Source organism: Cryptotermes secundus, unplaced genomic scaffold (genome assembly GCF_002891405.2).
Source record: "Cryptotermes secundus unplaced genomic scaffold, Csec_1.0 scaffold50, whole genome shotgun sequence".
NCBI lineage: Eukaryota > Metazoa > Arthropoda > Insecta > Blattodea > Kalotermitidae > Cryptotermes > Cryptotermes secundus.
In genome coordinates, this window is record NW_019721758.1 from 1,716,644 (window position 1) to 1,739,651 (window position 23,008).

Sequence of the window (23,008 nt, forward strand, 5' to 3'; positions counted from 1 at the left end):
TATATATATATATATATTGTATGTATATTGGAAAGGAGGGAATTAGCTGATGATTCAGTCTTTTAGTTTAAAAAAATATATATAAAATCTGAGCAAAAAAGCCCAACTGGAGTTATGGCATGACAACATAGAAATCTCTTCGGCTGCTTTATCCTGAAAACTGTGGAGGAGGGGGATGGAACTGTAATGTGCTCTGTAACTTTTGTTCAGAACTTTTTTGATCTCATAATACTTAGTGAATTACACTTCAGATGCATGCCAAAACATACATGTCTTCGTATAAAGTATCTGTTGATGCTGCCCAGATTTAGCCAAAATCACATGAAATGTGCTGACAAATATTAGATAAAAACGGCCAGACACAAAATTTCATGAAAAACTGCTCAGCATTACTTGAGCTATCACATGCTGGCAGGCAGACAGACATGGCATATTAAGGTGCATTCTTAACACGAAAGGAGAGAAATCTGTAGCAGATGCACCATTTTACACAGCTACATTATAAAAGTACTGAACAAAAGTGCTTCTCACAAAATGTTACCATATCCAGTGATGGAATATACCAAGTTCCAGAATTAAAGTTGGCTGTCGATGGTACATAAGATCCAAACAGAGGCAGTCACCAGACAATGCATGCAAGTCCCTGAATGTCAGAAATTTCCTATCCTTCTACATATACATACAAGTTCACTGAAGCTTGAAACTTATCATAGTTATTATGCAATTTCCCACTATGGCACAAATTTTTGAGAGTTAATGTGATGAATGAATGTAGCTCTGCAAACGATACAAATGAGCAAGCAGCATCTTGTTTCAGTGCGCCATGTCTATTCTGTGAGCATTTATAACATTTTTATGTCAACATATGACGTATACTACACAATCAATCATTTTTGTTATTCATGGGAGATAACATTAACTGTTGACTTCGACAAATCATCTGATAACATGAAGAATTGGAAAGGAACACGGGAAAAATTAGGGTAAGTTAATAGTGTTAAAGCTTATACAACAAATGACGAGACTCCCCACTGAAGTCTTAATAGGTGTTATATCTCAGGAAATTCATTATACAAGGCCTACAGTGCATCACACTATCTACTGAAAAATGGATAAATCTTCCATCACCTGCTCTGCTGAAAGAGAAACATTGAAACTGTGGTTTATTAACTATTGTACCCAACGTATGCAAAAGAAACCAGTGGAATGGATGATATTACAAGGCAGTAAGTATATCCAGTATTTAAAAAATAAATGTCTAGCATTTTCAACACTCTAATGCGAATTATCAATTACTTTAAGGCAATAGCACATTTAAAACTATACTTATGAGAAGAATAAAATAAGCTTCATTATGTCTTTTATTAAAAAACTAGCAGAACTATATTTACTGCCCAAAAATAGTATTAAAAAGATGCACAAAGACAAAATTTATGGGGACATTAGTTGATTTCAAAACTCCTTATATAATCAGATTTTAAAAACCACTTGGAAAAGTGTGGGAACTACGAACATATAACTGAGTTAATCATAAACTGTCTCACATCTAAACCCAAAATCAGATATTCCTTTTAACATCTCAATTAGAAGTAATGGTAAAAATTTAGACGGACACAATCAATAAAGGTCTTGTAATGCTTTACACCTAGCAGTCACCCAGCTTCCAAACCATGTGGAAAGAGTTGTATGAGAACTCCACTGTCTCCACCATCACTAGTGAATAAAGAGTCCTGTCTCAACAGAACTCCGACAGGACCAATATTTATATACCACTTCTGATATCTTAAAATGTTCATATTTTAAGAGTTTACTTTTACATTATGTATTAATTCTTTTTATACAGGGTGTCCCAGGAAGAATGGACCAAACTTCGGGAGGGTGTTCCTTATGTTAAAGTATGCCGATATAACCCAAAACACCTATGTCCAAAGTTGAACGGTTACGGAGATAATGGCCCAAGAAAAGTGTCTTCTGGTGGGTCCACACACTGTACCTGTCAGCTGAGAGGCCTTATCTATGTTTGTCCTTGAGTGCCGTGATTCACCCTAGCCGTACTTATGTAGCTGGCTTTGTGAGAATGCGCAGTCAGTCATATTACGTCATCGCTCGCCAGTCATGTGTCATGTATAGTGCTTGGAAACCCTAAGGACAATTATGACATGGCGAGCGAGTACTTTGTACTTCAATTTTATGGCTTCATGTCACTCACAAGTTAGTTTTATGTTACGTACATTATTAACATTACAGAATCCACATATTCCTGCCAGTTTTAATATGTATTTTGTAATCGCCGGTCAAAGTTTGACACTTCTCTGGCCATCATCTCCGTAACCGTTCAACTTTGGACATAGGTGTTTTGGGTTATATAGGCATACTTTAACATAAGGAACACCCTCCCGAAGTTTGGTCCATTCCTCCTGGGACACCCTGTATATAAAGTATGGGAGAATTCTGCGTGGACCTGCTCCCACTGTGATCTATGGTTAAACACCTTACTCTTTGTAAAAATACAATGCCCTGTGGCTCAGGGGTGGACTGGAACTCCATTATGCTCACATTAACAAATGCACCTGCACAAACATGTATGCATATACAATATCTTGTCACACAATTAAAACGGAGATTAAAAACAAGAAACCTAAAATGTTAAGATAAATTTCTCACACTGTAGTTGAACCATTCATTACCTGGAAGGGCAGTGAGTTAAGACATGGTAACACAAGTGGAGGAGAATTGAATGGATATCATCCAGAATCCTGTTAAGTGGTTGGAGTTTTCTGGCCAGATGGCAACAGAAGACACTTGTGAAAGGAAAGATAACATACACTGAAAAACACAAGCAAGTGGCACATGAATGCAAAATGCCCTAAATCCATGGCCCACAAAGCAGAGCCCTCGATGATCTTGCAACCTATGCTACCTGAAGATTCTGATAAACCTTTTCATAGACCATACAAAATGTGAGTTATAATTCTGGTAAACTACTTTCCTGACATTAGTGCAAACAGATCATAAATTTCCCAAACTACTTTTTATATAGCAAAGCACTGATGTTGGTACAGTCCACCCCTAGCCTTGCCTATGGCAAATCATGTATTTTTACAGGGGAAGAAAAGAAAGGAAAAAAAGAAAGAAGAAGAAGAAAAGCAGGATAATGTGGTCTGAAATATTCAGCTATAAGTATCTGTGGAACTCTTCAACTGATTAATCTGAGATTCCTAATATCGATATCACTCAAATACCTGTTCTGCTGTTGGGACTGGCACAAGAATTTGTGGTAGGAGAATCACACTCCTCACTAATGGCCTGTCGCAGCCACCTCTTCTTTGCGGAACCAACACCACCTCCTGGAGCAGATGGTGCTCCTTTACTGCCAAGGCTTGCTCTGCTGGAATGAGGTGTTGGTGACGTGCTAGATCCCAATGCTACTCTGTTAGCTGCTTGAGCAAGAGTTGCTAGTGACTTTGAAGGTGAATGATGAGCGGAATAACCGTAGCTGTCAGCTACTTGTGGATTTAATATGAGATCTGTTGGATTAAGGGGGAGGTCATTTGGGCGTAAAAGGATGGGAGATGTCAAGGGGACAGGAATGGTTGATGGAGTTGAAGGAAGTTCAGGTGACTTGTTAAGCCATTCATTCATCAGGACCTGGACACACAAAGGAAAGCGCACTTGTGAAAACCCTAGCATATGTTACAAAAACCCCTTCTAATAAACAGTCATCATGAGTACAAGAGGTTGTTTTAGTAAGAAAACTTTCAAGTTCAGATAATGTTAGAAATGTTGATTGTCAAATTATTCACTACTTTCATATTTACATGATAACTGATTAAAAAAAACTTGGGAAATGTTAGCATAGAGTAACAATTCTGGTATTTCCTGCAAGCAGCATAAAATGCTCCTTAACTATCTTAAAAAATGACTAAAAGGAAAACTGTATTGGGAATAAAATGTTTCACCTTCTACTTTTATTTGAAAAAATGTTCATTCTGATAATTATTGGGCAAGTTATGTCAAAGTCATGTGAGCAGAAATGAATTCTGGCCTTCATGTACGGTAACAATCTTTGTTGTCCGATTTTAACTGAAACTGAAATGGGCTGACAAATTTCAGTAAATTCCAAAACTGAATTTCACAAATATGTGTTTACCAGTGCTTGAATTTGGACATTAAAACAAAGAGCTGAACAGACAACACTAAGCTAATATATACGCTCGCATCTGTTCCTTGTGAATACATAGAAAAGGGCAAATACAGCCATACCTGATCACTTTTATTACACCTTTGTGCCATGAATATGAAATCAGATGTTAGGAAAGACTTACAGATAATGTATTTCAACAATTTTTGGATTATTATGAATATCTATCACAGTGAACACTTTCAGAAATGTTATAAATCTTGTTATATTGGGACCGCACTGTATTTGAACTACCTCCTGCAAAACTGCAGTTTTAACTGCATACAATTATTTCCCACATACTGAGCACCATTTTATCATCATGAAGCAACAGTTTATTCATTAATGCTTTTACAACAGTTACTTTTTCCCAAAACAATTTGGTCATTAAAAACTTCAACCCCTAATAAGAGATGACCATGGAAAATTACAGCTTCCACATGCTAATGCTCACATGAACTTGAAGCTGGGCATACCTCAACAGTCATTCTACATACACAGTCTCTCTCTAATGCTTTGCTAACACCCAAAAGCAGCTGAACCTAAATGGTAATCCACCTACTTTATTATCAACAAGTTTTATGAATCTATTTTTGGTCATTTTAAATTTCTGTATTTCATTTAAATCACCTCAGTTTGCAAGTGTGCAGACTGCCTATTAGTGGTGTGTTACCAGATGCTCTGAAATTTACCACCATAATCAGTAAATCAAGCAGACCAGCGGCTTTATTTACTATAATGTGAGTAACATGGAGCCACAAAGATAGGAATAAACTGTAAAACATTCACAATGGAAAACTGAATGTAGAAGGAAGGTCGACCAATGGGCCAGTCAGACAGGGGAGTCCACAATGATAACACAGATGGAAGATCTTATTTGTTGATTCCAATCTCACTTGCATACAACGGGATATCAAAGTGGGGTCAACTGATGGATGCAACAAACAGTAGGATCCATCAATTCACTGGTAATATAAAAGGCTAAAGACAGGGTGTGGCAGTCCAGATAAATACTCAACTCCATACAGTGTTTTCAGGTTGTACTTTGCAGCTGTTATCACTCTGTTGGTGAAGGAGACCAACTGATACTACCAACAATACTTGCACTGCCTTGACAATGGACATTCTCCAGCTCCCTTTGTCAGTGAATCTGAAAAGTTTCTGATTATTACTAAAATGGGATATGACATATGCAACAACCTGAAAGCTTACTGGTCAACGACTGAACATTTATTTCCACTTTGTTATGAAAAACAATGATATGTGTCAGATTTCCTCATATTCCTAAGATTTCTCCACTTTTCAAAAGACAACGCTATTAAAAATTATGACCCAAACTACAACTCTATGGAAAAGAAGACACATTTGCAACTTGCTGAATGACACGTGTTGTAAATACTGTGCCCCTTCTGAACATGTGGCCGCAGAAAAATTTACAACAGTACTTTTCAAGGAGAGCCTAATTTTCAAACACATACCCAAGAAACACAAATGTTCAGAAATCAATGTTTATACATTATGTGACATGTCTGGTTACACATGATATGGACCACTACTTAGAGGACAGGACATGCACACCTACAGATATGACAAGAACACATGCCATCAACAAATAATAGGAAAGACAAGGATGTCAGCTACATGGGCAACTTCTGTTGCCTGGCTTATTCCATGATCTGAGAAAAGAGAACAATTATCGTGGGACAGTCAGACCTAACAAAGCTGCTATCATGGGACCTGCTTTCACCAACAACTAAAATGAGTTCACTTTCACTCTACAAGAAGACGACTTGACAACAATTACCTGAAGAGGTAGATATGATGTACATGTACTGATAAAGAGGCACCATCCACCAACAAACAGTAACTCTTGTGATGAGCATGGAAATGCTACAAAGTCAGCATTAAGATATGACAACAAAGGGCACAGAATGGTGAACAGTTACTTAACACACAAGTCAAGGAAGTGTACAAAGAAATTACTCTTTGAAATATTACAGTTGACAATTTTGAATAGATTCTTCCACCTGGCTTTATGGGGTACCAAACATGAACGATTCCGACTTGTTCCTGTGTGGAACTTAAAAAGGCTAGTTTACCTTACCCACAACGACCCATAAGCACACCACTGGTTTTTGGGGAAACAAATTATTCAGCTCAAGGTAGACTCAGTAACCACTGGCCAGTTCAATCCTCCAGATTGTATACTTCCATATTTATTCACATATGGAATGAAAAAGAGGACAAGTCAAGTGTAAAGAATGCTGATGTGGGACATCATCATATTGGTGTCCACTCTGAAGCCTGAAACACCAAACTAAGCTATAATATGGAATGTAAACATATTTGGAAATTTTGACCATATTTCACCAAATATGAGGTTCTATCAGAAAGTTCCCCAACAGTTATTGTAACTGCGTCTCATTGTTCTTTCATCACGACAATGTACCTGCCCACACGTCCTGAAAACCATAGAGTTTGTGGCTAACTACAACATGGTTATTGTTCCTCATCCTCCCTACTTGGTTAGACTTAGCCCCGTAATTTTACTTTGTTTCCCAAATTCAAAATTAAACTGAAAGGACGACGTTCTGAAACAGTGTCTGACATCCAAAGGAAATCACCAGTGGTACCTGACAGCATTAAGGAAAAATGACTTCTACAGTGCTTTTGAAGGGGATGAGAGGCTAAATTGAGTAGCTTAAGCCAGTATTTCTTTTTCGACCTAGTGTGGGAACTTTCCAATACACATATGTAAAAGAAAAGATTTGCATGTTTCTTGCTGGGCACTCCAGAGTAATGAACTTACAGTTTGTCAGGCTGTGTTCAAATACAGTTTAAAGACAAGGGCATGGTCAAGCAAGATGATAAATGTTAACAAGTAACCGAGACCCTAATGGATTCCTCAAGAAACCAGAATCTAGTAACTACACACTGTTCAGAGCACAGGCTGATTGGACACTGATTCTACCGTCATCAACTTCCTGCAAAGGCACTGCGCCAGTTGCCGAGAAAAATGCTGCCATACCGCCAGAAGTGCTAGCACACACTGTTTACTTCTTTCATTAATTATTAATCAAATATAGTAATTAACATTGTACTCACCATCATAGGAGATGTTCAAAATGTCTTTCCCCTGCTGTGAGATATGTCTAAATTCCTTTAAACAGATTTTGGGAAATTTGTTGCAATTCACATTGCTGTATGTTGTAAACTGCTTCACAAATATTCTGTTTTAGAGCCTCCAGGTCATGTGGATTGTTGGCATACACAACACTTTCGAGTTTTCCCCACAAATAAAAATCACAAGGGTTTAGATGTGGGGATCTAGGGGGAAAACGAAACCTTGATAATAATTCTATCCTCCTATTAATTCCCCGAACACACTACATAATGCTTGGACAGTTTCCTTAGCCGTGTGCCATCTTGCATAAAATAACCGAATCTTTCTTCTGCAGGTGCCAAATTAACGAAAAATGGATTTATTATTTCATTAATGTATCAATGATCATCAAGAATTCCTTCATAAAATATTGGTCCAATGATATGGTTTGCACTAATCACACAAATTACACCTATCTTTTGGTCATAAAGCGAAAGTTGAATTAGGCCATCAGGAATTTCACTACTCCAATACCTATTGTTTTGTGAGTTAAAACATCCCAAGAGATTAAAATTAGTCTCATCTGTGAAAAAGGTCAGCTTAGGATCAATAAGTCTGTCACATACATGATTCATACATCAATTACAAAACACCACTATTCTTTCATAATCCACAGGTCTAATTTCACAAAAAGAAGGAATTTTGTATGGAAGAATGCACAATAGTTCAATTGCTGTCCACACTCTCTCTACAGAAATACCACTTTCTTGTGCTAATTGCAGCAAAGATTTTCGAGAAGAATTTTCTAATCAATGAGCAATGCCATCAAGTTTTTTTTTTCAGTTAAAACGGTGTTTTTATTGGCTTTCTGTCAATTAAAATACCAGTGGTTCAAACTCCTTCACTAATTTGTAAACTGTATCACCAGATGGACATGCTGTGTCAGGCAGTTTATGGCAAAATTTTCTCCTGCACGATTTGTAAAAGTTCCTTTTTCACATAACAATCATAAATGAAAACTCTGTTCTAAATTGTATCTCATGTAAGCCATAAACAATCATAACAAAACAAAAATAAGTTACTATAACATTCTATGGCATAATGTTGATTGACTCACTGATCAGGTGATCACCCAATGAATGAACTTCAGTTTGCTGGGTCATACCACAGTGTCTGCTGAGACGCTCCCTGGATGTCTAATAAGCCTGCACAACGAACATGTGGTATAGGAATAGCAACAGCAATAAACAAACATACCTTCTTTGTCTTTGGGAACTTGAATCCTGGTGCAAGAGGTCCAACAGCTGCTGCAACCAGTAAACAGGCTGAGGACAGAGGTGTGGGAGGTGTGGAGCCTTGTGAGCTACCACTGCCACTACTATTTGCATTGTCACAAAATAATGTGGGGTTTACTCCGCCTTGCGCTTGTGATGTAGTGCTCCCTGGTAACTGAAATCACAATTACCAAGGTAAATTTCATGCACTAGATAGACCAGAGAAGTTACTCAAGAACTTTACTGGATTATACAGTTTCAACAAATGTAAAATACAAGTTTTCTTATTACATTTTTGAATGGCCCTGTTCCTCAGTTCTTCAAACGGTGGTGATTAATCCATTCTCTTCAGACATTCCAAAAGAAATTCATTTATAGAGCAAGGGGGAAATCCTCATTACATGTCATGCTTCATCAGACCACATCGTCTACTTACCCTGTCAAGATGTGGTGGAGTATGTTGATATGAGGGAACTGAGTTTTGCTGTGGTGTACTACCATTGGCTAGGGCTAGCAGCAAGCCTGCAGCTGCTGACACTGGAGAAGACTGATGGCTGCCTGCAGGATTTATACCAGAAGTCTGTGAAGATTGCAGAAGCCCTGTGCTTGATGCAACTCCAACAGCTTCATCTGCAGATGTCATGTCTGAGTCTCCGGAGTTTAATCGTGTTCTTCTCCTTTGTGGTGGTGGCGGATGTTGTGACATACTGCTTGTCCTTCCACGACCCTTACGTCTGTCAACCACATAACAATAATAATACAATAATGATAACACTGCTGATGACATTAAAATAGGATACACTCATCACGTGTGCACACCTCAAATTCAGGCCTTCAATGCATACCTATTACATACAAAAATGAATAACTTGGTGAAACAAAATACTTTTGACAATTTTCTTCATGCCTTCCACAGTGAAATTAAGTCTTATCCCCCCAAACCAAAACTGCATACTGATGTGCTTCATAAATTGCACTCTTCACCAATTATAAATAGAATGATCAAGTCTCGGAGGATGAGGTAGGCAGGGCATGTAGCACAAATGGGGTTGAAGATGAATGCATATACAATATTGGTGGGAGAGCCAGATGGAAAGAGACTACTAGGAAGACCAAGATGTAGGTGGGTAGCTAATATTAAAATGGATCTTACAGAGACAGGATGGGATGGTATGGACTTGACTGGACTAACTCAAGATAGAGACCATTAGAGGGCTCTTATGAACATGGTAATGAACCTTCAGGTTCCATAAGACGTTAGGAGGTTCTTGAATAGCCACAAAACTGGTGGCTTCTCAGGAAGGGTTCAACTCCATGAAGATACTTAGTTAGCTAGTTAGCCCCTCAAGCCAGTCATTAGCCTGGGAATGAATACAAACAAAAGCAGTAATATTCCTCTTTGTACCATTTTCAATTGCATTTGTATATATAAAATGGAGTATCTCAAAATTTCTTTGGTCGAATGGTACCACAATTTTGCATGGAAAATATTAAATTATAGCTATACAACAGGAAATCTGTACTAGTGCCAACTAAAAAAAATAAAACCTACCGCTCTTCCTTTCCAACAGGGCTGCAGCTTCTGATCCATTCACAACACACATCCCCACATTATATTACCCAACACTTTGGTCTGACAATGTATTTACTTTCTCTCTGTCTTATCCATGTTGTGTAACACAATGATTATGGCAACATGTTCGTCTTTGCCCACAGTTTCTCCCTTCTGAAGCTTTCAGTTTCTTATGCAGGCTGGAACATGCTTCCTACTCAATCTAAGACTGTCTGTGACATTTACTCCTAATCCTCTCAGCAATGCTGCCAAGTATGGTGAGCTAGAGAAGTTAAAAGTTGTCTGTGTTTTAACTAATTAAGCACTACGCCATGAAGAGATATGGGGGAGTAGATGCAGAGAGCCATCTTTTCTTGACCTCAACACTATTTGGAGGTGGGAGCTCAGCATCATGCCCCGGCCGCTGCACCCCCAGAAAGAGCCCCCAGTATCCATTGTATAGGAAGCTGGGAAAATTAAAAAGTACTATGCCATGAAGACACATAGGGGAGTGGATCAATTGATCCATGTTTTCTTGACCTTGGCATTAGCCGGAGGTGAGTGGTCAGCTTCACGCTCCGGCCGCTTTACCTTTGGGGAAAAAGCCCCTGGTATCCACTGGATAGGAGGCTTTGTGGGCTCCAGAGCCGGTCTGGACGACGTGGAAAAAATTCTTCACCCTACTGAGATTCAAATTCCAACTCCTCGGTTGTCCAGCCCATAGTCAGTCGCTATACTGACTGCAGTACAAAGGGCAATATTACCTGCTGATGATACTTATTGTTGCAAATAAAACATCAATATTTTCTTCACATTTATCTTATAGCTGATGCAATGCAACGATGCAATGTAGCCAAACTTACTGCTGTCCTCCCTTTCTTTGGCTTATCAACTTCTCTTTCAACCACATTCAGTTATTTGCAAGCCATGATGGGCACAAATAACATATGACATTTATGGATATTTTATCTTTCTGGTAGAAATCACACTCACAGCAGGAGAGCTCTTCTGCTGCCACCATTACAGGGAAACGCAGCAAGTTTAATGTATGAGAAATTAGCAGAAATAACACCACCACTGCCTTGCTTCCATGTTAACTCACTACAGATGAGCCTTCTTCATTTTGTTTTTGAGTTTCAGTCAGACAGCGAAACATTATTTGCAGATATAATTATGTTAGATTTTGTAAATATTGATGGTGGTATCCCCACCCCCACAAGGTACATGAGTGTGTGAATTTTTTTGGTAAAACCACTATTACACAAGTACTTACTTAGTTCAATGTGAAGATGTAATAATAAAATTATTTCGGTAATCTCCCAAAGTTGGTATCAATGACATTTTACTGTACCTCCTCACACTTAATTATCTGATAAAAGTTTCAAACCTTAATAATGTATAACACATACCTTTTCCTTCCCTGTCTATCAGCTGCAGCAGACTTAGCAGTAACACTGGACACATTACACCTCAGACCTTCATCCTTCACTTCACCTAAAACTTTGTTCGCATCTAACAATGGTTCCTTCTTAGGCATTCCATTATTTGCAGCTTCATTTTGATGATCCTTACGATGAGCCTGCTTCGCTTGATTTTCTTGACGTCGTTGTTCTGCTTTCTCTAGTCGTTCAAATGCCTTCATGATTGCTTCCATTTTACGTTCTTCACGAGTCTATAAAAATCAGCGTTGAAGGTCAAATAAGTAACCAGCAAACTTTCATAAAATGATTGTTTACATTTAATTCAATCATCTTCAAACTGGGTCAGTTAGCAGGAAGTGACACCGACCAAAATGTGTTCTCACACCAGGAACTCCCCAAGACATCCAAACCAGCCACTTTGTTGACTGTCCCAAGGAAACAGTATCTCTAATATTTTAACATATAATTTTACATGCTGGCATTCAGGACACTTCTGCAATGACCCAAAAATCCAACATTATTTAATAACACAACAAATGAAAGGCTTTAATAATTCAGTATTTTAATATTTAGTGTTTTATATATATTTATTTATTTATTTATACGCTGGCATTAATACCAACAAATATTATGTCTAACATCCCACAACTGTAATCACTAGCCGAAGGAAGGAAAAATAGCAGCAAAGTAGAGTGAGCACAAATATTTTACTTGATCATGGCCATACATAAGAGAAACATTTAAAAAAATACATGAAGTGTATACACGAACTGTGGTAATGGAACCAATAAGTTGTTCATACTCAATAAGATACTGAAATACAATATCTCTACAGTATCTGTTCTCAGGGCAATGAAAAACCTCTAGTTTTGTTCTTAAAAATATTGTGGCATATATGCTCAAATTAAGAACTGTGGAGCCAGAAGAAATGTCCAGTGCTAGGGAAAAGCATGTTAAGAACACACAACTCTTGTTTTCACGAGGTCAGCGTCATGTACCTACAGCAAAAGGTAGGCATGCAATAATAAAGGGACTGATAGAAGCAGTGTTTTCTATGTGGACCATGCAAGGCTACATAAAAAGTAAACTGTTTGTTGTGAGTTAGTTCAGCTCAGAAACTGCAGGTGAAAGGTGCTAGCCAGCGAGGATAGCAGATGTTAGACATGGAAGCCAAGGACATTACACAGCTGCAAGCTACTACCAAGCAAAGTCAACACCAGTCTCTGTGTGAGTGATCTTGAAAGTGTAATCACAAGCTGTAAAGTGTGTAATATATCCGACTGCCAATCCAAAACCCAGCTATTGTTGCTTAATATGTGATAATTTAATGACACACCACCCTCAACCTGCAGATTTAGTTTGTGGCAGAACTTCTGTAAATTGGGTTTTCCTAAATATTCATACCAGTATACCTAGCATTCAACTTCCTGTTATGACAGATAAAGCCTGATTTCATTTCAGTGGTTATACATGTGGAATATTTGGAAAGTAACCTCTGGTGAGCTGTTAAGGATGTACAGGACAAAAGTAGTTTAAATTAAAATTTAATGAATATCTGCAATTTGCATTTCTTAAATAAAGCCCGAAGTGACACGATAAAAGTTTTAAGAGTGGATAGTCTCTGGATCGAATGTGATAAAAAAAATTCAAATTATTTTTACCGAAGTATTAAATCCCATTTTAATATAAATAAAATATTCACTATATTTAATAAAACTAAATTTAATTTGTAAGATTTGAGGCTTTCACGGCGGTGACTATGAAGAAAGCAGTTTTCTGGGATTTGGCACCGTGTATATGTGGTGTTAATTTCATTCATTTTGATTACTGAAATACTCTTTGAGAAAAATTAAACTTGATAACACTGCAGTTTTTCATATGTTGGCTGCCTTGTGCAGTTCAGTGGTCCCACACAAGTGGGCCAACGCCACAACTGAAGCTTTAGTTGACATGATGTACAGCTGTAGGTTACTCATAGCTACATTTTTCTCTATTACACTGTTTTCTTTCAAGCATCATGATGCCAAAAGCAACTTACTGTTGGAAAGGAAGGATGATTACTAAAAGTACATAAGGAAAGACGTGTTCAACAGAAAAGTGGAGAAAAAAGAAGAAACACTGCTATAACCCCGACAGCAAGTGAAGAAACAGTGGATCACAATGCCCCAACTTATGTCGAAAAATGATCAGATATTATGGATGGATGGTATACTGCTGAAGATAAAATTCTTGGTCAGCAAGTGTGGTGTTTCATGTGAAGCACTATCCCTTGAATGCAATTAGAATGAAACTAGCTACAGTTTCTGCTTCGCTACTTTAGAACTGTTTCCAACGTTGCAGCACTTCTACAGAGAATAGCTTGCAAATCAAGCAAAAGTCAATGTTGCAGTACATTATTATTATTTTCTCCCAAATGTGTATGTGGACATGCACTGTCATGGAGAAGCAGTACACCGTATATCAGCATTCCATGCCTTTTGTTCTGAATGGCTCTATGCAGTTTTTTTAGTGTTTCAGAATATAAAACATGTCTGAGCTCTCAGGAGGCAGATTTCTTTGACACAGTCATACAAAAATGTATTCGCCGGGAAGACAAGTGCCTCAATTCGCATGGTGACTATGTTCAGCAGTAGTTCATGTACATATTTTTGTATATAAAATTTTTTTTATCATTGTTTGTTTGTTAGCAGCTTACCAGAGGTTACTTTCTGAATAGCCCTCGTACATACACAGAACGAAGTCACTGGAATAAAAAACCCCATCTCTGAGTAGGTGCAACTTTTATTACTTGGGAAACAAAAAAGATTGATATCTGTCAAACATGGGTAGAACTTCCAAAACTGTGAAGCAGTATTTTTGTTTTCTTATTGGAGAGGAGCCAAACAATGCCTGACAACTCGTTCCAAAGAGACAGTGGTAATGAACCTCCCTGTATAAAAAAATAACATCACATTCAACTTAATTCTCTTCAAATATCTGAGAGACCATACTTTAACAAAACTCAGCAACTTCACCTCAACAGCCTAAATTTCTTAGCAGGATTCTGTATATTGTCTATATATTCTTTTTTCAATATTAGCTAGTTCTGGAAAGAGCACCACACCCAGAAATTGCTGATGGAACCAAACTGAATTTTACTAATAATGCTGTCAAAACAGAACGTATAGGGAGGTTATGAACATACCAGCTTTCTCTTCTTATCTTGCTGGTCAGGAACTGTATCTGACACTGTCTGATCATGATCTCCCGATTCTATTTTTTGCTGCTGGTGCTGCTGCTTTTGTTGCTGCTGCTTCTGTTGTTGCTCCTGCTGCTGTTGTTGCTGTTCTAGTTGCTCATGTGGAATTTTAGTGGGGGAGCGTACAGTCGTAGAACTTCTCCGCAAAGGTAGGCTATCAACATTACTGGTGTTTATTAAATTCTGATTGTTACCACTATTTAGATTATGCTGATGCTGCTGTGATGGTACTGCCAAAGGATCACCATCTTCAGATGAAGTTGTTCTCCTCCCACGGCGACGACGTTCTCGGCTGTTAATTGAAAATCAGTTTAAAATAAATTACTTACAAGCCAAATGCAAAGTCAATGAAAATACATGTTCAATTCCAAACATTCATTGTGCTCACTGTATGCATCAACAATGTGCATAATGAAAAGTACTATCTTCTGGGAATTGAATTGTTGTGACAAGTAGGCTACCCACAATACAGGCCATTTTCTTAAGTTATTAAGTGTATTTAAATAATGTCAGAGTACATTAGTTTGTTGCCTGCATAATTCCATTCCAGTACCTATATCGATTGTTCATTCTGAAGTGGTCATACTATTTAATACCAGTTGACCACACTAAGCCTGCTGTTACGTGCCTATCAGAACTGCTCTTCTTGTGTTACAGTTACTGATTTCTGTTATGCTAAGCCACCTTTTAAGTGCTTCCATACTGTTACTACAGTCATACTAAATATACTGCTTATTATACGTTTAATCTCTTTCTATAATTACGTCAAGCAGTAGTATCTTACGCCTCCTGTCTAGTTCTGTATTGTGCGTTGTGGGCCTAGCATGTTGACAGACGCCAATACTTTATCCATCATTTCTACCTTGTATCTGGTTATCTGCACTCACCTTGGAAGCATCCGAAACCAACAACTAAATCAGATTCAATTATGACACCTCTGTCCTTATGCTAGGGTAAGCCTGAATATAAGACAGGCAGTGGGGTACACATCAAATCTATTCAGCATTTTTTTTGTTTCAGTTTATAATAATCTACGATATAGAGATAGTTTTCAACACTAAAAATAAAATAAACACTTCATGTTCTCAGACATATTATACCACAAAAACCTTTCCAAAAAACAGACCAGAGACACAAGTTGAAAGTCTTATTCCCATGAGATGCTAACCTTGAAAAGAAAAAAAAAACTGAAAGCAACAGCTGAAGTTCGTCATTCTACTGCATATTATATCACTTACTCAGTGGGTTCATGTATGCCATTTCTCCTATTAAGTGCTGTACATTCCTTCGGATTTCCACAAGCACACATGAATTGAGGGGGGCTTCCACTGCTATTCACTAATGTAGAAGCTTCCTGTGTCCCATCATGGTTTATGGTGATCTCTGAGTTCTTTTCTACGGTGGATACAGTCACAATATACAAATGGAGAATACCCTTTTCAATGCAGTGGCGTACCTGAATCAACAAATACACATATAAAAGAAACTGTTAATTAAATTTAAAATCTTATACCAAACTCTTGGTCTCCAAATGCTAAACAGACTGAAACCACTGCCTTATAAACCTCTTCACAGCAGATAAATTTATCAAAGGGCAAAAACATAGCAATATGCAAAGGGTACAAGGAAACTGGCAACCGCAGCGCAACCAGAAATATCACCAATTTCAAGCAGGCAACTGGTTTCCAGATTAGCACTGAGGAAACTTATGTTTGACTAGTTATTCACATCATCTTCAGTGGTTATGTTCGTCCAATATAATGCTTGATTGTATTTTTTTAATTTCATGAACTTACCTTCTGCAGTGGAAGATAATAATACTGATCCTGTCATAATATGGTGGTAGTCAAGACGAGTTAAGATGGCATGAGAAGATATGATGTTAATTTGTTTTAATTAAGGTCAATTTATTTTAATCGGGAAATACTGCGTTCACACGATACCAAATTTTGACATACAATGCAACAATTTTAGCAAGACGGAAGACACCTGATGATGGCAGTATAGAGACAAACCATGTAATGTGGATGAAGGTTGACTATATAATAAGTTGCATATAAGACGGAAATATATGTGAAACAGATGATATATTAATGCAAAAGGATGCTGAAACACAATATCATGAAAACATTTGATGCAGCCATTCTTCTGTGACAATTTAAACTGAGGTGCTTATATTGTTTCGAAAGGACTTAACCTGTATCCAGACTCTTTCATCTCATGTGAAATTCTTTCCCAAGCCAACTCTATTTTTTCCTGCCTAGCATAGTCTAGGTAGTGTCTGTCATGTATACCAGACTCTTGCTCAATTAACTGCACAAAAAAATAAATCAGCAGCTTCATCAACCTTTCGTGCCATCTTAAGAAACACGTGAATCACTGAAGCGCTTTATATGGCAGCTGACACCAGGAAACCACAAGGCAACGCAACTGTGAGAAGACTGACATGCTTCGTTGACTGGAAATTGATTTTCTCAGTCTTTCCATGAGTTGTGTTGTAGTTTCCTCAATCTGTGCTGCTTCATTCAGTAACATGTGTTCAACTCAGGCTAATTAACAATTCTCAGAAATTGCGGTTGTGTTGCAGTTTCCCGTTTCCTTGGTGTACCCTCACCCTTATGGTCCAAAATAAAATTATACTGTTTCATAATTGTGTCCTAACACATACACATCACACACGATCTCTAAACAACAAATTTAATCTCGTTATAAACTCAAGGCTCACCTAAGAAACACCTTTAATGAATCCTTCATTAATGCCTGCAACTATGTGTCTATGATCAGACTTCTACATGCATCTTTAAAAAACTTCATAAATAGTGTAAACATTAACAGCGCATTTTAAACTCTTAACTGAGAATTTAATTCTGAGCACTGAAAGAAACAAACACTGAATTATATTTATTTACAACCATATTCAAATTCAAAAGTGAAAGGATGGGACACATGTTTCATAATTTTCTGCAATGGTGCTCTGTACTGAACAGACTGCTTTATGCAGTAAACCATGTGGGCCTGTCCACCAAGGCCAAATGAACAGAAATCACCTTATGCATTATTCTTCATAATGTTTCTAGTAACCACCAGCAAGGGATAGGAGAAATCAGAAAGAGAAGATTTTATATTATACAGGATGAGGTGAGAGGAAGTGATGTATTTCACATTTCTGCTGGGGGCGACTGATTGGAGTGGGGAAAGCAAATATTGTGCGCACACACACAACCTGGTATGCAATTTAGTCACGGAGAACTGGATGGTGAATCATTAACGACTTCTTCTGAAGTTAAGCAGACTGTGCAGGTGCAAGATGATTCTGGCCACTTAATTGCATGATCTGGCAACATTCCTTTCCCACCATGCCCCCTGGACTTGACAGTCCAAAATATTTTTCCCGCAAAGTATCTCATGCCTAAACTGAATGCTACTTGTTCCCACTCCATCAATAAATGAAGGACTGTATTACAGAAGGAAGGAGAATAATATATGCAGAACTTCACACAGCAATTACAGCAATGTATCGAATGTCATGTATCTCACCTGCAACATGCAAGGCACGGATACTAAACTGCAAACATTATTACTTATTTCTTAAAATGTTTCACTTATTTACTGCCTGGTCTCGCACAGCAGCTTACAGAAAACAAAAAACTTTGTAGTTAACAGTGTTAAAAATCGTTCTAAAATGAACCAAAATAATAAAATGTACTATATCAAACACCTTTAACTTTTGTCCTCCAAAAAAAAGGGGGTTCTAATTTTGCAAGTACTGTAGTGGTGGTAGACATATTTTAAATTAGAGGTGGCAGTTCGCTGTCAGGGGAACAGCAAAATTTAAATCTCCCATTTTCAATGGTTTAACAGCCATGTTTTAAACAACATTAGCATTAAAAAAATGAAACATTCTGTCAGATGGAAAGCACAATACTTGGAGAAATAATTCAAACGCATGGCCAAAACGGGTTAAATTCTGCTAAACACTTAAATATCGACCAAATTTCTCCACCCAGTATTATTAATACAGTATATCCAGATGAATGGTATCCAGAATAAAAAAATGATATCCCAAAAACTGTAATACATGAATCCACTTTATGCTATCGGAATGGAAAATTCTGAAAGTTTCTTTTCATGTTTCAGCTTATGCGCATGTGCCAGCTGATGACCTTTGGCGAGCTCAGTAATGATTTCAACATCATAGAACAGGTTCAATGTGTTGTGGCTGGCAAAGTTGCAATCTCTTTAAGCCTCCTGTGTGCAAAATCTCCTGGAAAGACACAGACCTCTGAAGAAAATGTCAATTGCAGTAGAGAGGCACTCCAGCGAAGTTGGCACAAACCAAGTCTTTCTGCTGGCTTGCAGTTACAAATTACACATTCAACAGCACATGGTGTGCTACACAAGAGGCTCTGCCTAAGAGCATACAAGGCGTTCCATGTCAGTGGATCTGCAAACAGGTACAACTGAAGAATTTGGGGCAGTCAAAATCCACATGTCACATGTGTTGGAGAGAAGCAGCCCCAAAGTGAATGTGTGGTCTGACTTAATTCACAAGTTGACTGGACAGTTTTTCTTTTCGGGAAAGACCGTGATCAGACGTTCGTACTTGGACATGCTGGAGCTGTATGAGGTGCGCCAATTATCACCTTAAACCATCCTCCAAAAAGATGGGGCACCACCTCATTTCTGCTACCATGTTAGGTATAACCTGGACAGAGAGATGGCTGGGAGATGGATTGACAGAGATGGACCAATTGCTTGGCCTCCTAGGTTGCCAGATTTAAGCCCACTGGATTTTTTTTTGTGGGGTTATGTGAAAAACACTGCTTTCAACACCTGAAAAGGGGCACTGTGGCTATGGTAACACCACACATGCTTCACACAATGTGGAACAAGGTTCAATATCAACTCGATATGTGTCATACTCCCCAGGGGAGCCCACAATGATTTTTTTAATAGTTATATACCCAGTGAAAAAAAAACCCTGATAGTTTCCCCTTGTAATTGTGTAAACCATAAGGTGTATAATACATGCTTATTTTATTCTGGATACCTTTCATCTGGACACCCTGTACAATTTTCAGTTAACAGAATCTCCATTTTAAATGTTTATCACTGAACAAGATTTGAAGACAAATGGTTACAATTGAAAATTCTACACTGTTTAACAGATCTGAAAATAATGCAGCAAACAAGAAAGTTCTTCTAGAGAACTCACATGGGACCCAAAAGAAATGAGTGCAGTACATGGAAAACTAGTTAAAACACATATTTCAGTGACTAGTCTGCAAACCAAAATGTCGATGACCTTTAAAGAGAGTAAGTAAATGGATAAAACCCCAAGGACAAAGTCATACAACCTAACTCTGTGACCAGAGGAACTTTCTTTTTAATTTCGATAATACTTACCTCTGCATTCGGTTTACAGGATCTTCGTATGAACCTGGCATCGTTACCATATGTCCTTGTATCTACACATACTTCTGTGCCATCTTTAGGTAGACGATAAAAGAAAATAAATGGTCCAGGAGGTGGACGGGTCCGTTTGCTGTTAATGACAGTTAATGAGGGTGGGCGGTGCTGAGTGGAAAGCATATACTTTCCCCTCAGTTCTATTACCGGCTGGTTTGCTGATAATAATGTTGTCGAGACAAGAATCTGTGAACATACATTCATACCCCTTTAAACACAGGCAAGAAAGGAGTATAAGAAATAATAAATTATTTTATCTTGAAAAGAAAATTATTATAGTACCAACAAAATATCTGCCTCTTTCTCGCAATCAGTAAATTTGTGGGCCACAGGTCTGGTACATGCACTCCACAATCTCTAATTAAATTTCCAAAGATATTCTTTACTATGATTCAAAATAACTAGTGAATTCAAATAAGAAGGATTCTTATTGATTATCTCACCCTGACACCTGGTGCCAGCTGTGAAACTCTGCACTTGGTTGCTCCACTGGTCACACTGTGAAGATTCCCTGCCTTCAAGTCCGAGTGAATACCATTCACCTTTATACTCGAGATTCGAGCTCGCAATTCAGGGGAATAATGGTTTGTAACAGCTTCTTCATAGTTGTCTATCCACTGACGGAGCTGAAGCACTGTGCCTGAATTGGATACTGATCTGTCCCAACCATCCTGACTCTCGTCTTCACTTGTACGGGCTTTACTCTGAAAATTGGAGAACCATAATGATTTTTATGGATATGTACATAACAAGTCAGCACTGATTAATAATCCTGCTGCAAGCTCTGAATGAAGAATCTGGTTATAAAAAACCTAAACTGTCACTGTAAAAATGAAAACATGGTGTTCTTACAAAAATTAACGATTCTTGGTAGCAGAATAAAGCAATATCTACTTAAGAAATGTTAGTTCTTAAAGAACAAAGTGAACAAAAGCCACACAAAGAACAGAACTGCTTAAACATGCTCTTCCAAAATCATAAATATGGTAGTAGCATAGAAACACAATGGAACAGTATGACTTATACCAAGAACTGCATTATAACTAGAGAAAATTTTGGCAATTTATGTCACATTCATGGAAAAATGTCCTATTAAATAAGGCTCTTTTAGAACACTTCCATCAGAGCTACATTTCCAAAGGTATTTACAGCTGGCTGCCCCTGAAGATACAAACATCCTGCAGCTCTCACCTGTTTGGGAGAAGACAGCCCATATTCAAGAATTTGAATACTTCGTGCATGAATACAGAATTTACAAAACAATTACAGCAGAAATGCTAATCACACATGCACATACCATGATCAAAAAATATAGGCCAACAGTTAACATGTACATAAGGATATATGAGAGGTGTAAGAAAATCTATAATTCTCAATATTTTTATTATTAACGACATCAAGAATACTTAATTATAATTCTCAATCTTTCTAATATTAAGGACATCGAGAAAACTGAATTATTCTGTTACCTTCATGTCTCCAAGACAATCTGTTCAAACAACCTAGAAATATTTACACAGCATGGCATGCCTGCCCTGATCCTGCCTCTACATAGCATAAAATTAATTTCATTACTTTGAAAATTAAACGCATTACTACAAAGTATACTGGGCAAAAATGGTTTCACTTCATCTAAAACTTTCGTTTCAAACCATTTTCATTCTGATAAATATTCATCAAGTTTTGCAAAAGCTATGTGCAGAAATGCACTTCGGTCTTCATGCAGTGCTGGAATGCCATAATATTTCTGCTTGTAATGCAGGAATGTTACAATATTCTCTTGAAGAAGGGTTTCAAACTACAACCTGTTTCTGTACTCTTTTCATTTCAGTTTCTATTACAAACCTTCCTTCTTGCAGGTGTCCTTTTATTTTCTGTGGTTGCTCTAGTAGTTTCTCTCTTCCTATTCTGGCCCACACTGGCCCTTCTTTGTGTAACAGGCACAGTTGAAGGTGTTTGTGACTGATCCCTTGATGACTCCCTTCTCTGTCTTTGCTGCTTTGCCAAATTGTTACTGTTTGCCACATTCTTCTTGTTTGTACTAACAAGCTCACCCTTACGTTTATTAACTGAATTAGACAGAGCACGTTTCTTGGAGGTCATGGCTGGTGCTGGGTTTATTACACCTTTAACAATATTTTAAGATATTAATACATGGCTAACCCATGACTTTAATAGCTACAATTTAGCCATTTTAGACATTACAATCAATCAGATCCTTCCCAAATGTGATACTTAAAATCTTTTCGGATTCACAGACCAACACAACAGCACATCATATGGAAAAAAAACAGTGAATGCCATTTATTATCCAGAACTCACTGGATGTTTCACTGCACGGCACAGAAATAACTATTCTGGAGGCTGACAAAATTGTCCAAACCTTTCAAGAGAAAAAAAAGAGTGTGAAATATGTAGAATTTGCAAATGTTTCTTCCTGCAATGAAATCATTTCATATTCAACATAGCCAGCAGAAAGCAGCCATCATTTATCACAACTGGCTCAGTACTTGACAATTGGTAAGGAACCCTTTCATCAACTCACTAACCAATCAGTGACATTGATCTGGCAAAAGAGAAGCATCCTGATCTGCGTAACAGTCAGAAACTTCATTCTGATTTTGAACAACAGGACTTGGATCAACTCTGGTGCAAGCTTGGTTATGCATATCCCATTCAGGCCAAGTGAGCTTCTAGTCCCATGAATCACAACCTACCCATGTGAACTGCAAATTTCAGTGCTTTTATTCTATTAACACCAAAGTGAGCAA

At 37.8% G+C, this 23,008-nt stretch overlaps 1 protein-coding gene across 3 annotated transcripts in view; it reads right to left on the bottom strand.

Moving 5' to 3' along the window:
- Positions 1-23,008, bottom strand: part of LOC111875608 — a 73,347-nt gene that overhangs the window by 22,481 nt on the left and 27,858 nt on the right. For all 3 annotated transcript variants that reach the window (XM_033755868.1, XM_033755867.1, XM_033755869.1), the window contains exons 9-17: positions 22,083-22,363; positions 20,681-20,941; positions 20,175-20,423; positions 16,007-16,224; positions 14,715-15,060; positions 11,519-11,781; positions 8,994-9,291; positions 8,541-8,732; positions 3,243-3,648 (exon numbers count right to left, since the gene is read on the bottom strand). In XM_033755868.1, coding sequence (XP_033611759.1) covers positions 3,243-3,648; positions 8,541-8,732; positions 8,994-9,291; positions 11,519-11,781; positions 14,715-15,060; positions 16,007-16,224; positions 20,175-20,423; positions 20,681-20,941; positions 22,083-22,363 — 2,514 coding nt within the window. The remainder of the gene's footprint in view (positions 1-3,242; positions 3,649-8,540; positions 8,733-8,993; positions 9,292-11,518; positions 11,782-14,714; positions 15,061-16,006; positions 16,225-20,174; positions 20,424-20,680; positions 20,942-22,082; positions 22,364-23,008) is intronic.